Genomic DNA, 19,921 nt, shown 5'->3' on the forward strand with positions numbered 1-19,921 from the left:
TTTATTTGTTTTAGACATGTTTAACAAATTGCATTAAGGAACACAATGTGGTTACATTTTTACATTTTAACATATCTGAAAAGGAGTAGGAAGAAGTAAAACTTTAGCAAGTACAGGGCAGGAGTTGAAGGCGGAGTGTCAAAGGATGGAGCTAATTGTTAATGACATTCAGACTTGTTTCAAATGTATTTCCTTATCTGTGGCCTAATGTGCAACCCTGAACGCACAATGAAAACCCGGAACTTCCTAAACATAACCAAAGTTCCTTGGGTGAATTATGTAAACCCACTACACAAGCCTCCACAGAATTCACCCACAGTCCAGCATGGCTGTGGTGGGCGCAGCTGGACAGCCCCCAGAGCTGTGGGTCAATGGCGCTGACAGGACAGAGGTGACCCCAACCAGGTTAGGAGTGCAGGGCACAAGGGGCCGACATGGGGATTGGGCCAACTCCAATGACCTGGAAGCACGCTTAATCCTATTATTGGAAAAAGTCTCAGGCTGACTCCCAACGTCCAAGACCAGGCTCTTATCCCAGTGCTGTGAGACTTTAAATCAGGCATGTGACATTTCCGTCTATAGTTGGAAATCCATCTATTTTATCTCTTTAAAAATATAAAAAAATATTTTCCGACCTACCTAGCGTGTAAAAAATCTTGATCCTTCTCTTTGCCATATCTGCCAACAACTACGGTTTTTGATAATCCATTCCGGTTTACGGCTGCAGTGGTAAAAACTATGGTTTTCCATTAAAAATTATTAAAAGTCGAAGCTACGTAGCTTAACTACATTTCCTTAGTAGCTCGGCTGTAGCGTCACTACAGCTTAAACAAGTAGCGATTTTCGTAGCTTAGCTATTTTTAGACCCATGTAGCACTTACCTAAGCTACATGCTACAAAAGAAGAGGGAGAAGAGAGAGAACAGGACTAGTGCAACTTCACGGGCAGGGGACAAATTATACGGGAAAAATCAATGATGACTGGTTGGTTTACTAAGATGAGTCACGATTGGCTAAGATTAGAGCAAAACAATACAGAGAGGCCAATCAGAGGCAACATAGGGCGGGTCATCGAACCAGGAAGGGAAATCACAGCAAACACCACATCCCAAATGATGACGAGAGAGTCACAGAAGAGAAGAGGGAATATTCAAGCGGGTGATTTATATATTAAATACAACTAATGGAAGATGGCAGAAAGATTCTCTTCCTTTGATTTTTCTTTTAGCGATGTACACGACTTCCAGGAAACCCACAATGTTTTTACTTGGCCACATTTGAACAAATGTATGCGTCTGGATAAAACAATGCCCAAAACATGTAAGCCCAAATTAACACTGGTCTCGACATGGAAGAGGTGGAATACACATTTAAGAACACATGATTGTGTCAGACATGTGGTGACTTTAGCTACAGTATAGCCTGTCTAAATGCTACATTTAATTTTCATCTGTATTAGAACAAGACAGTAGCTGACATTTTGTTCAGTATTGGAACCTTGATTAGCCATTCAAACCTGTTTGTGTCAACTTCTGTGCGTGTTATCAGATCAAAGTCACTGGGGTATGTAAACTTTTGATCAGGGTCATTTGGGTACTTTCTTTTGTCATTTTGATTTAAAAAGAGTAAACAAAGTTGTTTGCCAATAAATAGCTTCACACAACCATTAAGCATGAGTGGAAGAAAGGTTTTTGTGTTATCATTCATATTCTCTGAAGAATGGCCAAGAAATCATAAATTCTCCCAGGGTATGTAAACTTATGAGCACGACTGTATACTCGTAGTGTGTATATAAAACGTTGATGTAGGGTTTTGAAGTTGTTTTAGAGGGCTTTGAAGGCTACAACGATGGCTCCCATTAGCCGCATTTTCTTTATCATTTTTAAAACCCTAAAAAAAAAACGTGTGTTCTTATCTTTCATAATGATTGATAACGATAGGCAAATTTTTTAGAGAAAGTGCAGGTCCCTTTAAGTTATGTAAATAAACATTTAGAAAATCATTCTAAGTAAATATTTAATTCCACAACGTACCGGTATATATTGGCTCTTTCAAATGTTCTTGTAATCAGACCATATTTTCAGTATATTAGATGGAAACTTTACCTGACATGTTTTGACTGTCATCTGCAGTCTTCTTCAGAGGGGTCATCTGACAACTGTGACGTGTTGCCTATCAGCTGTGCTTATAGGCGTGGCCAACCAGTCCCAGGTATGTGAGAGCATGAATGCTCCCTGATCCCGATTGATGGTTTCCTTGGGCCACTTCCTTATTTTGATCGGGTTCTAAAGCCATCGTTTGAATTTTTTACTTTCTGTCCCGATGATTTTGCTGTTGCCCCAGTCCATGATGTGGTTATTTATTTATTTATTTGCAATGATCTGATATGGCTGATTTTAAGATTTCCTGTTCGGATTTTTGTGTTAGGCTTCTTGTAATCCTTCCAGTTGTCTCTTTTTCTAATTCTTTCTGATGTTCTTTCTTCCCTGTGTTGAATGTCCTCCCTGTTTCTCCAATGTATGATTTTTTGCATGATTTACACGGGATTTTATAAATTACATTGCATTTCTTGTCTTGTTCTATTTTGTCTTTTGGATGTACAAGTAACTGTCATGTTTTTGTGTAAGGTTTAACTGTTGTTTATTATGTGTTTTTTCATGACCTGCTGTATTGGTTCAGTTATTCCTCTAATGCATGGTAAGGTTATGACCTCTTTGTTCTTTATGTCAGGTTTTTCTTTGGGTTTCTTCTTTGTTTTCTTTTCCTTGTTTATTACTTGTTCTCCTTTTTTGTTGGCCCAGGTTGGATTTTGGCAGTTTCTGAGTGCATTTGGATGTGTTTCTCTTCATTTTTTCTATCTTGTTCTTCTGTTATGATGTTGGCCCGTTCATAGAGTGTTCTCACAACTGATAGTTTGTGTGCTGTTGGATGTTCGGAGGTCCAGAGTAGATATTGGTCGGTGTGTGTCGGTTTTCGATGAACAGTAATGTTTTGACTGCTGTCATCTTTGCGGTGGATTTTCATGTCCAAAAAAAGTTTTGGTCCCGTTGATTTCCTCTTCATGTGTGAATTTGATGTTTCCAGTCTTGTCAATACTGTTGAGGTGGTCTGTAAGATCATGTGTGTGTCCCACTTTTATTTTCTCCAAAATGTCATCCAGGTATCTTCTCCAGAAGGTGGGTCTGCAGTGTATGGGTGCTGTATTGATGGCGGTGGTTTCCAGGTCTTCCATGAAGAAACTGCTCATTATTGCTTATAGAGGGTCTCCAATTGCAAAGCCCTCTTTTTGTTTGTATATTATTCCTTTATATTGGAAGTAAGTAGATTTTGCAACAAAACTGAGTAATATGTGTATGTCTTCGGGAATATATTTGCGGTTTATAGTCCGGCGCGGCTAATATATGAAAAAAAAATATTCCAAAATGTTTTGTGTGTGATTTATATACCGGTGCGTATTATAGTCCGGGAAATGCGTTAATAATATTAGTGCTCTGCAAAAAGAGTGTGTCAAATGAGTTAACCCTGCTTGGCACTCAGCATCAAGCGGTTGGAATTGGGCGTTAAATGGCCAAAAATGATTCCCGGGCGGGGCCACTGCTGCTGCTCACTGCTCCCCTCACCTCCCAGTGGGGTAATCAAGGTTGATGGGTCAAATGCAGAGAATAATTTCGGCACACCTCGTGTGTGTGTGTGTGACAATCATTGGTACTTTAACTTTAACATCCCACAATTAATTATGCATTCATGCTCATGATGAGTATTTTAACGTCTGACCACAACTGAACAACTGTATATTAATTTGTTGTAATACATACTTGCCAACCTTGAGACCTCCGATTTCGGGAGGTGGGGGGCGTGGTTAAGAGGGGAGGAGTATATTGACAGCTAGAATTCACCAAGTATTTCATATATGTATATATATATATGTGTGTGTGTGTGTGTGTGTATATATATATATATATATATATATATATATATATATATATATATATATATATATATATATATATATATATATCTACATCCTGAAAATATGCAAACCAAACTGTGTTTAGATAATTGATACTTCAAACTTGCATAAACAAATCTTGAGGAATATAACATAACTTGGCTGCTGAGAGCTTCAAAATGTAATGAATAAAATGCTAAAGTTGTTGATAAACAAGCAATATTTTAATAATTAAATAAGGTCATTTTAAATGAATTTTGATCATTTAAAATTAATTATTTCAAATATGTTTATTTTAATGTATAATTCTATGGCTGGATGTAGTAAGGAGTCAGAAAAAATACAAATAAAAATACAATTAATTTTGATGTTTTTAGCAAAATATAGTAAAAATGTATTTCGTTTTTGTTTTTTTAAATTAGTAAGTATATTTATTTTTAGGTAAGATAAACATAATAATACAATTTATCTCTAGTATGGATGATTTAGTTCTTGTCACCCTGTTGTCTTCCCGTCTGAAAAAAGGCTGTCCTCACTCATGTCCGCATGGAGCTGGAGGGGGCGTGGCCTCCAGCTCCGGCTGAAAATCGGGAGATTTTCGGGAGAATATTTGTCCCGGGAGGTTTTTGGGAGAGGCGCTGAATTTCGGGAGTCTCCCGGAAAATTCGGGAGGGTTGGCAATTATGGTTGAAATAACAGGCCGCAGAGATATTAAGGTCAACAACACTTTTAGAATGCCACATGGATTATAGCTTTAGTTTGTAAAAAAAGACAAAACAAAAAAACGCTGACAATTGATTTGTTGTAAAAGCATTAATAATGAGTGGCCTTTATTCTGCATACCAAAACACGTGAAAAATGCTAACATATGTTGTCCTTGAAATAGAGCTCATGATGCACGTGAATACTGACTATAAATACAACCGTGCTGAGTTCAATAGTTCCTGCCCTCTTTAAACATAACAGGAATTAAACATGGCGGGAACTAAACGTTACCCCTTATTTAGTCTTTGAAGCCAACATGAAAGAACCTCTTGCATATGTTATGAGCAAGCTATTTATATAACAAATATTTAAAATTTTTTGATTAGCTCTGTATCTAAGACAGCAGAGGACTCCCCAGACTACACACGTTGTGGATAGAAACATTGACATTATAGTTTTATCTGACCGCTATCCTATGGTCTAAAAATACCTATTCATTAGTACATTGAGTACTAATAAATAGGTGTTTTTGTACTCCTTGAGTGGGAGTACATTCTCCCACTCAACCCCCTCTCAGAGTCCTGGAGTAGATGCAGTGACGTATAGCTGGCCATCTCATTAGTCAATGTAACAAAAAGCCTGTTGTCAGGGCAACGGCTCCCTGTAATTCCTTGGCAACCAATCCACTGTGTTATGGTGGTGGACTCTCCCCTGGTAAGGGAGGAGGAGACGTTGTGCAACAATGGTGACCAGCGGGAGAGAACAAGCTGGAAAATGAAGTTGAAGCATGCCTCCCTCTGCTGGTCACATTTGGGTATTGCAGAAAACATCCTGGAAACATTAAGACTTGAAAGTGGGACTGAACGTTTCGGATGGAAATGATAGAAATGTGAACTCACAAGGATGACGTCGCTCTGTTCCAGTTTCTTGAGAATGTGGAGCACCGCATCGTGAATAGTGACGAACAGATTGCTCTTTGGAATGGACTCTGAGAAGAACTCTGCCCTTTCCAGCTGCTCCACCACACAGGCTAACATTTGAGCAGACACATGACAATGATATAAGAACAGTCATCACAAATAGGGACTAGTGTTGTCCCGATACCAATATTTTGGTACCAAAATGATTTTGATACTTTTCGGTACTTTTCTAAATAAAGGGGACCACAAAAAATGGCATTATTGGCCTTATTTTAACAAATAAATCTTAGGATACATTAAACATATGTTTCTTATTGCAAGTTTGTCCTTAAATAAAATAGTGAACATACAAAACAACTTGTCTTTTAGTAGTAAGTAAGCAAACATCCATCCATCCATTTTCTACCGCTTATTCCCTTCGGGGTCGCGGGGGGCGCTGGAGTCTATCTCCGCTACAATCGGGCCCTGGACAAGTCGCCACCTCATCACAGGGCCAACACAGACAGACAACATTCACACTCACATTCACACACTAGGGTCAATTTAGTGTTGCCAATCAACCTATCCCCAGGTGCATGTCTTTGGAGGTGGGAGAAAGCCAGAGTACCCGGAGGGAACCCACGCAGTCACGGGGAGGACATGCAAACTCCACACAGAAAGATCCCGAGGCCGTGATTGAACTCACAACTACTCAGGATCTTCGTATTGTGAGGCAGATGCACTAACCCTTCTTCCACCGTGCTACCCATTAAGCAAACAAAGGCTCCTAATTTAGCTGCTGACGTATGCAGTAACATTGTATCATTTATCATTCTATTATTTTGTCAACATTATTAAGGACAAGTGGTAGAAAATGATTTATTAATCTACTTGTTCATTTACTGTTAATATCTGCTTACTTTCTCTTTTAACATGTTCTATCTACACTTATAATAAACACTTATTCTTCTGTTGTTTGATACTTTACATTAGTTTTGAAAGATACCACGAATTTGGGTATAAATCCGATACCAAGTAGATACAGGATCATACGTTGGTCATATTCAAAGTCCTCATGTGTCCAGGGACATATTTCCTGAGTTTATAAACATAATATACATTTTTTTAAAACGAAAGAAGATATTGTGATGCCAAAAAATATTGACGTAATCATAGTAGTATCGACTAGATACGCTACTGTACTTGGTGTCATTACAGTGGATGTTAGGTGTAGATCCACCAATGGCGTTTGTTTACATTTTGACGCCGGTGAGCTACGGTGTGTAGTGAAGCATGTTTAGCTATTCCTCGTCCTGCAGGGATGATACTTGTAAGAAACTTACTTTATTTGTCGCCATGGAGACCAGGATTAGTGATTTAAAAGTAGCTACAACACTGGCGACTGGGGCTGGACTTAAAGCACCTCTTAAAGCACCTCTTCCGGTATGCATTTCAGTGTTATAACTTCACCTTTATCGTTAGTTTTTAAGCCAAAATGCGTCTGTTCTCCCTTTTCCGTCTACACACTGTGTCTGCTTGTAAGAACTCTGTGTGTGTGCACTGCGGAACATGCTTGTCCGCTCGTAAACCAGCAATCACATGACGTGACGAGGGCGCGGTGGGGGGCGGGTGGCGGACCGGTACCTTTCAGAGGCGGTATAGTATCAAATATGATTCATTAGTATCGCGGTACTATACTAATACCAGTATATCGTACAACCCTAATAGGGACTAGGTGCTTTGACAGATTTTTGGAGTACCACTTACGTTGACAGCCGGCTAGATACGCGTCCACATCAATTTCTTGTAGGTCCCCGAATAACTGGAAATATGAAACAAAAATTAAGATTTAAGACCAAAAAACAAATTAGCTATTGTGACATTCATGTACATTTTTCAAGGTCTTCACAGCAACAGTGTCCACAAAGCTGGTTGTCGAGATATCCAAGATGATGCTGTGGCATCCATAGGCGAGTCTGCTCTTTTTATCGCTGTCTTTTGAAACCTGTGTGACGTTGTCGTCATAAACCGTGTCGTAAACTGAATCGGACACGTCGGTTTGGTAAGCCCAGTTTACTTGGCCGTTACACATCCCATTCACTGGAGATTCCGCTTGTTTATGCCCTTCCAGTTGGGCACAGAACTGTTCCCTTTTTTTCTCTTTCAAAGAGTACGTGTCAACGGGCAGGTCACCGGCCATCTGCAGAAACATTACAGATTTACTGGTAACACTATAACAAAACATTTTTCTTGAAAGAAGCGATTAGTCATACTTCATTTTTCTTCTCTTGTTCAGCTTTATTTTTATCTTGTTGCTTCAGCGTTGCATGTTTCTTCTTAGCTGCCAGAAGCTTCCCAATTTGAATCCCACTCTGTGCAAAACAAAAATATGCATCACAAAGTAATGAGTGAGGTGATGAAAGGATGCTCGAGTGAAGTAGACAGCAGCTAGGGATACATTATGCTATTCATATCAAATCAAAATTGTATCCAATTAAACTTTATTTATATAACGCTTTTCATACACAGGCAAGTGGCAAACACAAAATGCTTTAGAAAGATAGAAAAAAACATACACAAACACAAACAGCACTACACTATTGACAATAACAAAAAATGACATGGCACTGAGGATTGCGAAAAAACATGACCTTTGAGGTGTGTCCACACTGGAGAATAACTAAAATTAATGCCATCTAAAAAAAATAGTATTAGACATTTCATAAAATATATGTAAAAATAAAACAGAGATAATACAGTAATAAGTTAATGAAAACATAACATTGAGAGAATAATAGTAATAAATAAAATGGAAAATAATAAGAAAAATTAACATGATCAGCACAAAGTCTGATTAAAAAGGTGTGTCTTTAAACCTTTTTTTTTTTTAAATATCAACGGTCTCTGCAGTCCTGAGGCTCTCGGGCAAGCTGTTCCACTGGTGGGGCTATAATGGCTAAATGCTGCCTCACAGTGAGTCTTTGTTCTGGTATTTGGTAAATAGATAAAGGCCGGTGCCAGAAGACCTCAGGATTCACGAGGGTTGATACGGTAAAAGCAGGTCAAAGAGATACAGAGACATTTAAAAAAATAATGCTAGAACTTTAAAATCCACCCTGAAGCGGATGGGTAGCCAATGCAGTGATTTTAAAACTGGTGTAATATGCTCCCGCCCTCTGGTCCTTCTCAGCACACGTGCAGCTGAGTTTTGTAATAATTGTAGACTTCTGATATTATTTCTGGGAAGATCATAGAGCATTACAATACATTACAATAGTCTAAACGACAGGAAATAAAAGCATACATTAGCGCCTTTGTGTTGGCCTGAGAGAGAAACAGGCCATGTGCTATGTGCTTAAAGGGGAACTTTTTTTGGAACTTTGCATATCGTTCACAATCATTATGAGAGACATGACGATTGATGTATTGGGTTCTTTTGCATTCTCAATCCAATCTAATCCACTTTATTTATACAGCACATTTAAACAACAAAAATGTTTCCAAAGTGCTGCACAACAATATTAAAAATAATATTAAAAACAATATTAAAAACAATCAAATATTATCCTTAGCTCCACCAATGACTGAATAAAAACAAAAAATAAATAAATATAGAACCAATATGAAAACAATATAAAAATAAATATTATTAAAAACGATTTTAAAGGGAAAAAACAATTAAAACAGTAAATAGAAATAAAAAAAATATTTATAAAAACCACAGGACAACAGAGGACAGAGGACCACACAACTCACATAGTGTTAAAAGCCAAAGAATAAAAGTGGGTCTTAAGACGAGACTCAAAACACTCCACTGTGGGAGCAGTTTGAACATGGATGGGCAGTGTTCCAGAGCTTAGGGCCAACCACAGAGAAGGCCCTGTCTCCCTGGATTTAAGTCTGGTCTTGGGCACCACGAGCTGGAGCTGGCTCTCTGACCTCAGAGCGCGCGTAGGAGTGTAAATTTGGATGAGGTCCGAGATATACTGAGGTGCCAGTCCATGTAAAGCTTTAAAAACAAACAGCAAGGATTTAAAATCAATTCTAAAATGAACAGGGAGCCAGTGCAAACTCTGAAGAATTGGGGTTGTATGCTCGCGTTTCCTGGCCCCTGTTAAAAGTCGTGCTGCCGCATTCTGGACTAACTGCAACCGGGAGAGAGCTTTGCAGTAGTCCAGGCGACTTGAAATAAAAGCATGCACGACTTGTTCAAAAAGGTTAAAAGATAAAAATGGTTTTACCTTTACTAAAAGACGAAGATGATAAAAACACGATTTTAAAACGCCATTGACTTGTTTGTCAAGTTTAAAATCGCTGTCTATAGTGACGGCAAGGCTGGTGACTTTGGGACGCACATCATTTTGCAATGGTCCCAAGTCAGTGAGGGCCGGACCAAAAACTGAAATTTCCGTTTTTCCCTCATTCATTATTTAAAAATTCTGGGCTAACCAAGCCTTGACGTCGCATAGATAGTTGAGAAGGGGTGTCAGGGGGCTGTAGCCTTTTGAAATTGGCATATAAATTTGGCAGTAATCTGCATAAATGTGATAGAACACTCCATGCCTCTTAAAAATCTCTCCCAGAGGGAGAATGTATGGGGAAAACAGGATGGGGCCTAAAATAGATCCCTGGGGGACACCACAGTAAAGCGGAGCAGAAGAAGAAGTGGCGTCCCCCAGCCTGACAGAGAAGGACCTCTCTGACAGGTAGGATCTGAACCACTCTAATGCAGTCCCCCTGACACCCACACAGTCTCTCAGGCGGTCTAAAAGAATTGTGTGGTCTACTGTGTCAAAGGCAGCTGTAAGATCTAAAAGCACTAAAATGGCAGAGCTGCCAGAATCAGACATTAAAAGCAAGTCATTAAAAACCTTTAAATGTGCATATTCAGTACTGTGCAAAGCTTTGTATCCAGACTGAAATGGATCTAAAGTGCTATTTTCATCTAAAAAAGGCTGCAGTTGCGCCAAAACACATTTTTCCTAAATTTTTGACACAAAAGGTAATTTCAAAATGGGCCTATAATTTGACAAACTTGTAGGATCAAGACCTGTTTTTCAATCAAAGATTCAACAACAGCTCTTTTACAAAAAGAGGGGACACAGCCAGAAATCAAGTTGCTGTTGATGATGTCCCGAACAGACAAGTCAATAGTACCCCAGATTTCTTTAAAAAAGCGAGGGGGGACTGGGTCTGTGGGACAGGACGAGGGCTTTAGTTTGTTGACCATTCTAAATGTTAAATAAATGTGATCAAAAGTCTGCTTACAATGGAGCTTATATGCCGCTCTATTCTGCCTATAGAGCCCTTAAAAACATTGAAACACCTCCATTAAGGTTTTATATACATGATGTAAGTATATATGTAATGTAGTAATGGGCACATTTATAACAACATTTAATATTTACGTATTTTGATGATTTTAAGCAAAAATGGAGCATTAATTTCAAAAACGTATCACGTTTGCTTTTTTTTCTTCATCACTGATTACTGGGGGTGGCATGGCGTAGTGGGTAGAGCGGCTACACCAGAAACCTGAGAATTGCAGGTTCGCTCCCCGCCTCTTGACATCCAAATCGCTGCCGTTGTGTCCTTGGGCAGGACACTTCACCCTTGCCCCCAGTGTCGCTCACACTGGTGAATGAATGACAGGTGGTGTTCGGAGGGGCTGTAGGCGCAAACTGGCAGCCAAGCTTCCATCGGTCTACCCTTGGGCAGCTGTGGCTATGAAAGTAGCTTACCACCACCAGGTGTGAATGAATGATGGGTTCTCACTTTTCTGTGAAGCGCTTTGAGTGTCTATAAAAGCGCTATATACATCTAATTCATTATTATTATTACTGCTCCCTGCAGACTTTATGAGGGCCAACAAACATAATAAAATATCACTTACTGTGCAAGGTCTACTGTCATTTAGATGCCAACTGCTAGGATGTTCATAAATTTCTATTTAGATGAAGAATGACCATAATCCTCACAAAGAAACGGGGTGGGTGGGGGTCGGCAGGGGGGGACCAAGCGTCTCGCTCGCCATATCTGTGTCCTAAATTGCTGTCAAAGTGTACCAATGTGTCGGAATATAACCCCAGACTTCTTCTATCCAGGTGAGATGTATAATTTATGATCTACATAAACTTCCAGGGAGCAAGGAAGCGAGGAAATACCTTGCCAGTCAATCATGTCGAAATTGTACACAGCTAAAAGTTATTGTACAGCTAAAAAAAAGTTTGTCTGTGTTAGTGCTTATAATAACAAAATCAATAATACTTGGTTAATATTCAAGTCACAAAATCAATCAATCAATGTTTATTTATATAGCCCTAAATCACAAGTGTCTCAAAGGGCTGCACAAGCCACAACGACATCCTCGGTACAAAGCCCACATAAGGGCAAGGAAAAACTCACCCCAGTGGGACGTCGATGTGAATGACTATGAGAAACCTTGGAGAGGACCGCATATGTGGGTAACCCCCCCCCCCCTCTAGGGGAGACCAAAAGCAATGGATGTCGAGTGGGTCTGACATAATATTGTGAGAGTCCAGTCTAAAACGTCTGTTTTGTCTTATTAAAGTGTAGGAGATTAACTGCCATCCAGGACTTGATGTCTAAAATACAGTTAAAAAGGGTATTTACTGGTCCTGTGTCATCAGGAGACAAATCAATGTACAACTATGTATCATCAGCTTAACTGTGGAAACTGATGTCATGTCTCCTAATAACGTACCCAAGAGCATGTGAAAGATTAGGGCACCTAAAATTGAGCTCTGGGCAACCCCACACCTTATTTCATGAGTTCCTGTAAGAATATAAGGACAAACATATAGACCTTCTCTTGTAAGGCCTCCAGGTACATCTCAGCATTGCTGTAGTAGATGGTAGTCGAAGAACGGAAGATTTTAATGCCTGGAATCTCTTTAGCCTGAAGAAACAGATATAAGAAAACCATTCAATCTGGTCAACTGATTGTGTTGTCTTGACAAAATTCCAAAAGTTTCACTGTACCTCTTTGTATGTGTCTATGTCCAGGTACAAGTCAGTGGCTGGCACTTGGCCTAAGATTGAATAGTGTGACCTGAGAGATAAAACATCAACAAATATCAAACCACCTCCCTAATCAAACTCATATGATTTGAATAATGACATGCACTTACAGCTGTGTTCTGAAGATGACGGTCAGTATAGAAAAGCCAACGGAGACAGCCAAACCAAGGTCCAAGTTGAGTAGAATAGTGTTTGTGAAAGTTACCAGCCACACAAGCTAGAGGGTAGTAAAGTACTATCAGGTAAAAGTGTTAAATGGTTGAAGATGTATTTGGTACTCTACTACTGTACTTTTAGCAAGGTCACCGAATGAACATGAACATCTATTCAATTTGCCTTCAAACATACGATTCCCCTGATGTCTTCTGTGCCTCATAAAATGTGTTCAATCGTACCAAATCAAACCTGTTGGTCCTCCACAGCATAGGCACGTCCATGAACTGCTTGAACATTCCCTTTAAGTTCACAAACACGATTGTGGATAAGATAGCCTGCAGGACACACACAAATAGTCTGATGACGTAACATTTGAATTAAACACCCAACAGGATTATGAGACAGCTGCAAAGAGGGAGTGTCAATGGAACATTGTGGGAACTACAGCAGAGAAAGGAGAAAACTAGGAGAGGACGTTTGAAGACATGGACAGAAGAAGGTTACGCTCAAAGGGATACTAAGCAACAATCAGAAAACTTGAGTGAAGACAGATTTATGAGTAGAATTTAGAATAGGAAGGTATGTACTGTATGTAAGCGAGGGAGAGGGCAGGGAGACAACTGTGGTTCACACTCCAATACAGTAGGTGGCGGTTTTGCACCGTTAACGTTGAGTGCCCCGCCATTAAACAAGAAGAAGAAGAAAAAGAAGTAATACCTTGGGGAGATCTTGAAAAAGAGATCCTATCTTTAAAACGGTAATGAGGACGATGATTGAAGAAATCAGTCCTGCAACCTAACGACACAAAGTATATAGTAATTATCACCAAGCTGACTTAAGATGCATCCATCCATCCATCCATCCATCTTCTTCCGCTTATCCGAGGTCGGGTCGCGGGGGCAGCAGCCTAAGTAGGAAAGCCCAGACTTCCCTCTCCCCAGCCACCTCGTCCAGCTCCTCCCGGGGGATCCCGAGGCATTCCCAGGCCAGCCGGGAGACATAGTCTTCCCAACGTGTCCTGGGTCTTCCCCGTGGCCTCCTACCGGTCGGACGTGCCCTAAACACCTCCCTAGGGAGGCATTCGGGTGACATCCTGACCAGATGTTTGAACCACCTCATCTGGCTCCTCTCGATGTGGAGGAGCAGCGACTATAGTTTGAGCTCCTCCCGGATGACAGAGCTTCTCACCCTATTTCTAAGGGAGAGCCCCGCCACCCGGCGGAGGAAACTCATTCCGGCCGCTTGTAGCCGTGATCTTGTCCTTTCGGTCATAACCCAAAGCTTATGACCATAGGTGAGGATGGGAACGTAGATCGACCGGTAAATTGAGCTTTGCCTTCCGGCTCAGCTCCTTCTTCATCACAACGGATCGATACAGCGTCCGCATTACTGAAGACGCCGCACCGATCCGCCTGTCGACCTCACGATCCACTTTTTCACTCGTGAACAAGACTGAGGTACTTGAACTCCTCCAGGTATTTAGCGTCCAATGACAGATGTTAGTTTACAGTACCTGAGTCTTTCCCCCAGTACTCTCCTGAATTAGGCTTCGCGACAAAGAACCAGTCACGGAATAACACTGAAAACAGCTGCCAACAGTGTTGCTGATGCCAAGAGCAACTAACTCCTAGAAGAGCCAAAACAAAGCAAAGACACACTATTAAACATTCAACTCAAGTGTTTCAAATATTTCATTGTGTTTAATCGCATTATCTGTAAAGGTAAACTGCACTTTTTTGGGAATTTTGCCTATCGTTCACAATCATTATGGAAGACATGACGATGGATAGATTTTTTTTTTAATGCATTCTAAGTATTAAATAAACGTAAATAAAAGTCTGCTTACAGCAGACCATGGGAGATCCTCTATTTCGCCGATAAAACTCATTAAATAACCACCCAAAAAGCACTAACAATACTCCATTTGCATATAGTGACTTGAATATTAACTAAGTATTTGTGATATTGTTATTATAAGCCTTAAGGCAGACAAACTATTTATAGCTGTGCCATGATCACTACCGTGTGTCCCTATGTTTACATCATCGAGTGGTCTGCCGTTTCCTTGCTTCCCCCCTCCTTGGAAGTTTATTGTAAATCATAAATCATTCCTCTCACCTGGAAAGTAGATGGCTGAGGATGTAATCCGACAAGTTGGGGCACTTTGACAGCCATTTAGGACCCGGAACTGGCGAGAATGACACAAAAAGACGCTTGGTCCCCACCCCGTTTCTTTGCGAAGATTATGACTCATTCTTCCGCTAATGGGAATATATGAACATCCAAACAGTCGGTGTAGTTAGCTTGACGTTCCTCCGCTTTCTCCTGTACCCGCTCGCTGCGGCAACAACAAAAAAAACACCAGACGCTCCTCTTCGTTTTGTATCGTTTACTTGTGAACTTAATCATTCAAAACGTCAAACAATAACGATGTGGGAGAAAATGAAAGGCAAAATAAAGCGAGTGTGTTACAGTGAGAAAGAGTAAGAAAAGTAAGAGTAAGGTCAAAAAACTGTGTGGTTGGATTCCACCATACCTGACTGCCATAACCCATAATACATTGTGTCCAAACATTATTACCACACAGATCCTTCCGCCATATATGCAATTAAACAGTTACATATTCACTGTATTAAAGCAGTATAAAATAGTGCGTTATCAAATTATTCACACAAATGTAATAATTACAAATAAAGTGAGCCTTATAATTACAAACCCTGTTTCCATATGAGTTGGGAAATTGTGTTAGATGTAAATATAAACGGAATACAATGATTTGCAAATAATTTTCAACCCATATTCAGTTGAATATGCTACAAAGACAACATATTTGATGTTCAAACTGATAAAAAAAAATGTTTTGCAAATAATCATTAACTTTAGAATTTAATGCCAGCAACACGTGACAAAGAAGTTGGGAAAGGTGGCAATAATTACAGATAAAGTTGAGGAATGCTCATCAAACACTTATTTGGAACATCCCACAGGTGTGCAGGCTAATTGGGAACAGGTGGGTGCCATGATTGGGTATAAAAACAGCTTCCCAAAAAATGCTCAGTCTTTCACAAGAAAGGATGGGGCGAGGTACACCCCTTTCTCCACAACTGCGTGAGAAAATAGTCAAACAGTTTAAGAACAACGTTTTTTAAAGTGTAATTGCAAGAAATTTTGGGATTTCAACATCTACGGTCCATAATTATCATCAAAAGGTTCAGAGAATCTGGAGAAATCACTCCACGTAAGCGGCATGGCCGGAAACCAACATTGAATGACCGTGACCTTCGATCCCTCAGACAGCACTGTATCAAAAACCGACATCAATCTCTAAAGGATATCTCTACATTGGCTCAGGAACACTTCAGAAAACCACTGTCACTAAATACAGTTCGTCACTACATCTGTAAGTGCAAGTTAAAGCTCTACTATGCAAAGCGAAAGCCATTTATCAACAACATCCAGAAACGCCGCCGGCTTCTCTGGGCCCGATATCATCTAAGATGGACTCATGCAAAGTGGAAAAGTGTTCTGTGGTCTGACGAGTCCACATTTCGAATTGTTTTTGGAAATAATCGACATCGTGTCATCCGGACCAAAGGGGAAGCGAGCCATCCAGACTAAAATCGACGCAAAGTTCAAAAGCCAGCATCTGTGATGGTATGGGGGTGCATTAGAGCCCAAGGCATGGGTAACTTACACATCTGTGAAGGCACCATTAATGCTGAAAGATACATACAGGTTTTGGAACAACAAAACTGCTGTCATCTAAGCGCCGTCTTTTTCATGGACGCCCCTGCTTATTTCAGCAAGACAATGCCAAGCCACATTCAGCACGTGTTACAACAGCGTGGCTTCGCAAAAAAAGAGTGTGAGTACTTTCCTAGCCCGCCAAGACCTGTCCTCCCATCAAAAATGTGTGGCGCATTATAAAGCGTAAAATACGACAGCGGAGACCCCGGACTGTTGAACGACTGAAGCTCTACATAAAACAAGAAAGGGAAATAATTCCACTTTCAAAGCTTCAACAATTAGTTTCCTCAGTTCCCAATCGTTTATTGAGTGTTGTTAAAAGAAAAGGTGATGTAACACAGTGGTGAACATGCCCTTTCCCAACTACTTTGGCACGTGTTGCAGCCATGAAATTCTAAGTTAATTATTATTTGCAAAAAAAAAAATTCAGTTTATGAGTTTGAACATCAAATATCTTGTCTTTGTAGTGCATTCAATTGAATATGGGTTGAAAAGGATTTGCAAATCATTGTATTCCGTTTATATTTACATCTAACACAATTTCCCAACTCATATGGAAATGGGGTTTGTACTTTAAGCATGCAATATATACATTGTCGTATTATTCAAATAAAGTAAGTAGTCCCATTTTGGCTGAATAAACACCAAGCACCTTCCATAAAATGTAAATTAACTTAAATAGCATTTAGGCTCCTACAGTCGGCATCCTAATGACAGCAGGCAGTTTACAGTAAGCGATGTTGTATTATGTTTGTTGTCTCTCATGAAGTCTGCGGTGATCAAAAATCAGTGATGAAGAAAAAAAAAAGCAAACGTGATGCGTTTTTTAAATTAATGTGCCGCGTTTGCTTAAAATTACCAAAATACGTAAATATGAAATGTTATTATAAATGTGCCCGTTGTTATTATAAATGTGCTCGTTACTACATTACATACATACTTATAAATGTGCCCGTTACTACATTACATAAATACTTACGTCATGTATATAAAACCTCAATGGAGGTTGTTAAGGTGTTTGAGCTTTGTGGAGTTCTTTTCTGCGTGTACATAAACGACACTTTCATCGAGTCTGTTCAACGTCCTCTCACACGAGGATAACTTTTTATTATTCTTCTTCTCTTTTTAACACAACAACACCAGAGCGCCCCAAGTGGGGAACATGCGCTATAACAGCCAACCTTTGAACAAAGCCACACAGAGTAAGAGCGCAGATCAATCTTAACACCCCCACTCGCTATTAGCTCACTGTGTTAAAACAATTTGTAAACAACATTTCAAGAACATCCCTCACCATCCTGTTTGGCCAAACATATTCTGTGAAAAACCTTTCAACTTCTGTTTAGTAGCTGGTTTTGTCAGGATATCAGCAACCATTTGTTCTGTAGGGCAATATTCCAGTAATACCCTACCAGTAGCAACAATGTCTCTTATGAAGTGGTATTTCACATCAATGTGTTTGCATCTTTGTCTGTTAACAGGATTTTTAGTGAGTGCAATCGTACCTTGGTTATCTTCGTACACTCTTGTTTTAACATATTGATAGTTATCAAGTCCTTTTAGTAGCTGTTCAATGTAAAGACACTCCTGTATAGCTGAAGCTAACGAAATGTACTCTGCTTCACAGGTAGAAAGAGCTACTGTTGGTTGTTTTCTTGTCTTCCATGAAATGAATGAACTGCCTTCACACAAAGTTGCACAATAGCCTGATGTGCTACATCTGTCTGTTTCATTTGATGCCCAACTTGCATCACAGTAAACTGTCAGACCGAGTCTTTCAGTTACATTCTTCTTGAAGTTAAGTCCTTGTTCTGATGTACCTTTTAGGTATCTGAATACATGTTTCACTGTATTCCAATGTTCCATAGTAGGTTCATTAAAGTGTTGAGATAGTTTACTCACAACAAAGCTTATGTCAGGTCGAGTGCATGTTGATAAGTAAATTAAACTTCCCACTGCTTCTCTGTACTGTCTTGGTTGTTTCAACTTTTCAGCATTTTCTGCGTAATCAAGTTTTGGTTCACAAGGAGTTTCTCTTGGTTTACAATTTTCCATATCAAACCTTTGTAAAACCTTTTTCACATGTCTCTCTTGTGACATTTTGACTAGTCCATTTGTTTGTGCAAAGTCTATTCCTAAGAAATGTTTTAGGATTCCCAAATCCTTCATGGTGAGGGATCAGACAAAGAGCAGCTCGAAGACCTCCATGAATAATAAAAAACAAGGACCCAGATTTCCCTCGCCCGGACGCGGGTCACCGGGGCCCCCCTCTGGAGCCAGGCCCGGAGGTGGGGCACGATGGCGAGCGCCTGGTGGCCGGGCCTGTCCCCATGGGGCCCGGCCGGGCACAGCCCGAAGAGGCAACGTGGGTCCCCCCTCCAATGGGCTCACCACCCATAGCAGGGGTCATAGAGGTCGGGTGCGATGTGAGCTGGGCGGCAGCCGAAGGCAGGGCACTTGGCGGTCCGATCCTCGGCTACAGAAGCTAGCTCTTGGGACGTGGAACGTCACCTCGCTGGGGGGGAAGGAGCCTGAGCTAGTGCGCGAAGTGGAGAAGTTCCGGCTAGATATAGTCGGACTCACTTCGACGCACAGCAAGGGCTCTGGAACCAGTTCTCTCGAGAGGGGCTGGACTCTCTTCCACTCTGGCGTTGCCGGCAGTGAGAGGCGACGGGCTGGGGTGGCAATTCTTGTTTCCCCCCGGCTCAGAGCCTGTACGTTGGAGTTCAACCCGGTGGACGAGAGGGTAGCTTCCCTCCGCCTTCGGGTGGGGGAACGGGTCCTGACTGTGGTTTGCGCTTACGTGCCAAACCGCAGTTCAGAGTACCCACCCTTTTTGGATTCACTCGAGGGAGTACTTGAGAGTGCTCCCCCGGGTGATTCCCTCGTGCTACTGGGGGACTTCAATGCTCATGTTGGCAACGACAGTGAAACCTGGAGAGGCATGATTGGGAAGAATGGCTGCCCGGATCTGAACCCGAGCGGTGTTTTGTTATTGGACTTTTGTGCCCGACACAGATTGTCCATAACGAACACCATGTTCAAACATAAGGGTGTCCATATGTGCACTTGGCACCAGGACACCCTAGGCCGCAGTTCCATGATCGACTTTGTAGTTGTGTCATCGGATTTGCGGCCTCATGTTTTGGACACTCGGGTGAAGAGAGGGGCGGAGCTTTCTACCGATCACCACCTGGTGGTGAGTTGGCTGCGATGGTGGGGGAGGATGCCGGACAGACCTGGCAGGCCCAAACGCATTGTGAGGGTTTGCTGGGAACGTCTGGCAGAGTCTCCTGTCAGAGAGAGTTTCAATTCCCACCTCCGGAACGACTTTGAACATGTCACGAGGGAGGTGCTGGACATTGAGTCCGAATGGACCATGTTCCGCGCCTCTATTGTCGAGGCGGCTGATTGGAGCTGTGGCC

General features: G+C 41.0%; 1 protein-coding gene across 2 annotated transcripts in view; it reads right to left on the bottom strand.

Annotated features, from left to right (window-relative positions):
* Positions 1 to 4,746: 4,746 nt before the first annotated feature.
* Positions 4,747 to 19,921, bottom strand: part of LOC133619450 (solute carrier family 26 member 6-like) — a 41,674-nt gene continuing 26,499 nt past the window's right edge. For both annotated transcript variants that reach the window (XM_061980489.1, XM_061980480.1), the window contains 11 exons: positions 14,263 to 14,376; positions 13,467 to 13,544; positions 12,989 to 13,084; positions 12,704 to 12,810; positions 12,555 to 12,624; positions 12,379 to 12,471; positions 7,826 to 7,924; positions 7,444 to 7,752; positions 7,320 to 7,374; positions 5,553 to 5,683; positions 4,747 to 5,484 (listed from right to left, as the gene is read on the bottom strand). In XM_061980489.1, coding sequence (XP_061836473.1) covers positions 5,458 to 5,484; positions 5,553 to 5,683; positions 7,320 to 7,374; positions 7,444 to 7,752; positions 7,826 to 7,924; positions 12,379 to 12,471; positions 12,555 to 12,624; positions 12,704 to 12,810; positions 12,989 to 13,084; positions 13,467 to 13,544; positions 14,263 to 14,376 — 1,179 coding nt within the window. In that variant the 3' untranslated portion in view covers positions 4,747 to 5,457. The remainder of the gene's footprint in view (positions 5,485 to 5,552; positions 5,684 to 7,319; positions 7,375 to 7,443; positions 7,753 to 7,825; positions 7,925 to 12,378; positions 12,472 to 12,554; positions 12,625 to 12,703; positions 12,811 to 12,988; positions 13,085 to 13,466; positions 13,545 to 14,262; positions 14,377 to 19,921) is intronic.

This window comes from Nerophis lumbriciformis, linkage group LG01, assembly GCF_033978685.3.
Source record: "Nerophis lumbriciformis linkage group LG01, RoL_Nlum_v2.1, whole genome shotgun sequence".
Lineage (NCBI taxonomy): Eukaryota > Metazoa > Chordata > Actinopteri > Syngnathiformes > Syngnathidae > Nerophis > Nerophis lumbriciformis.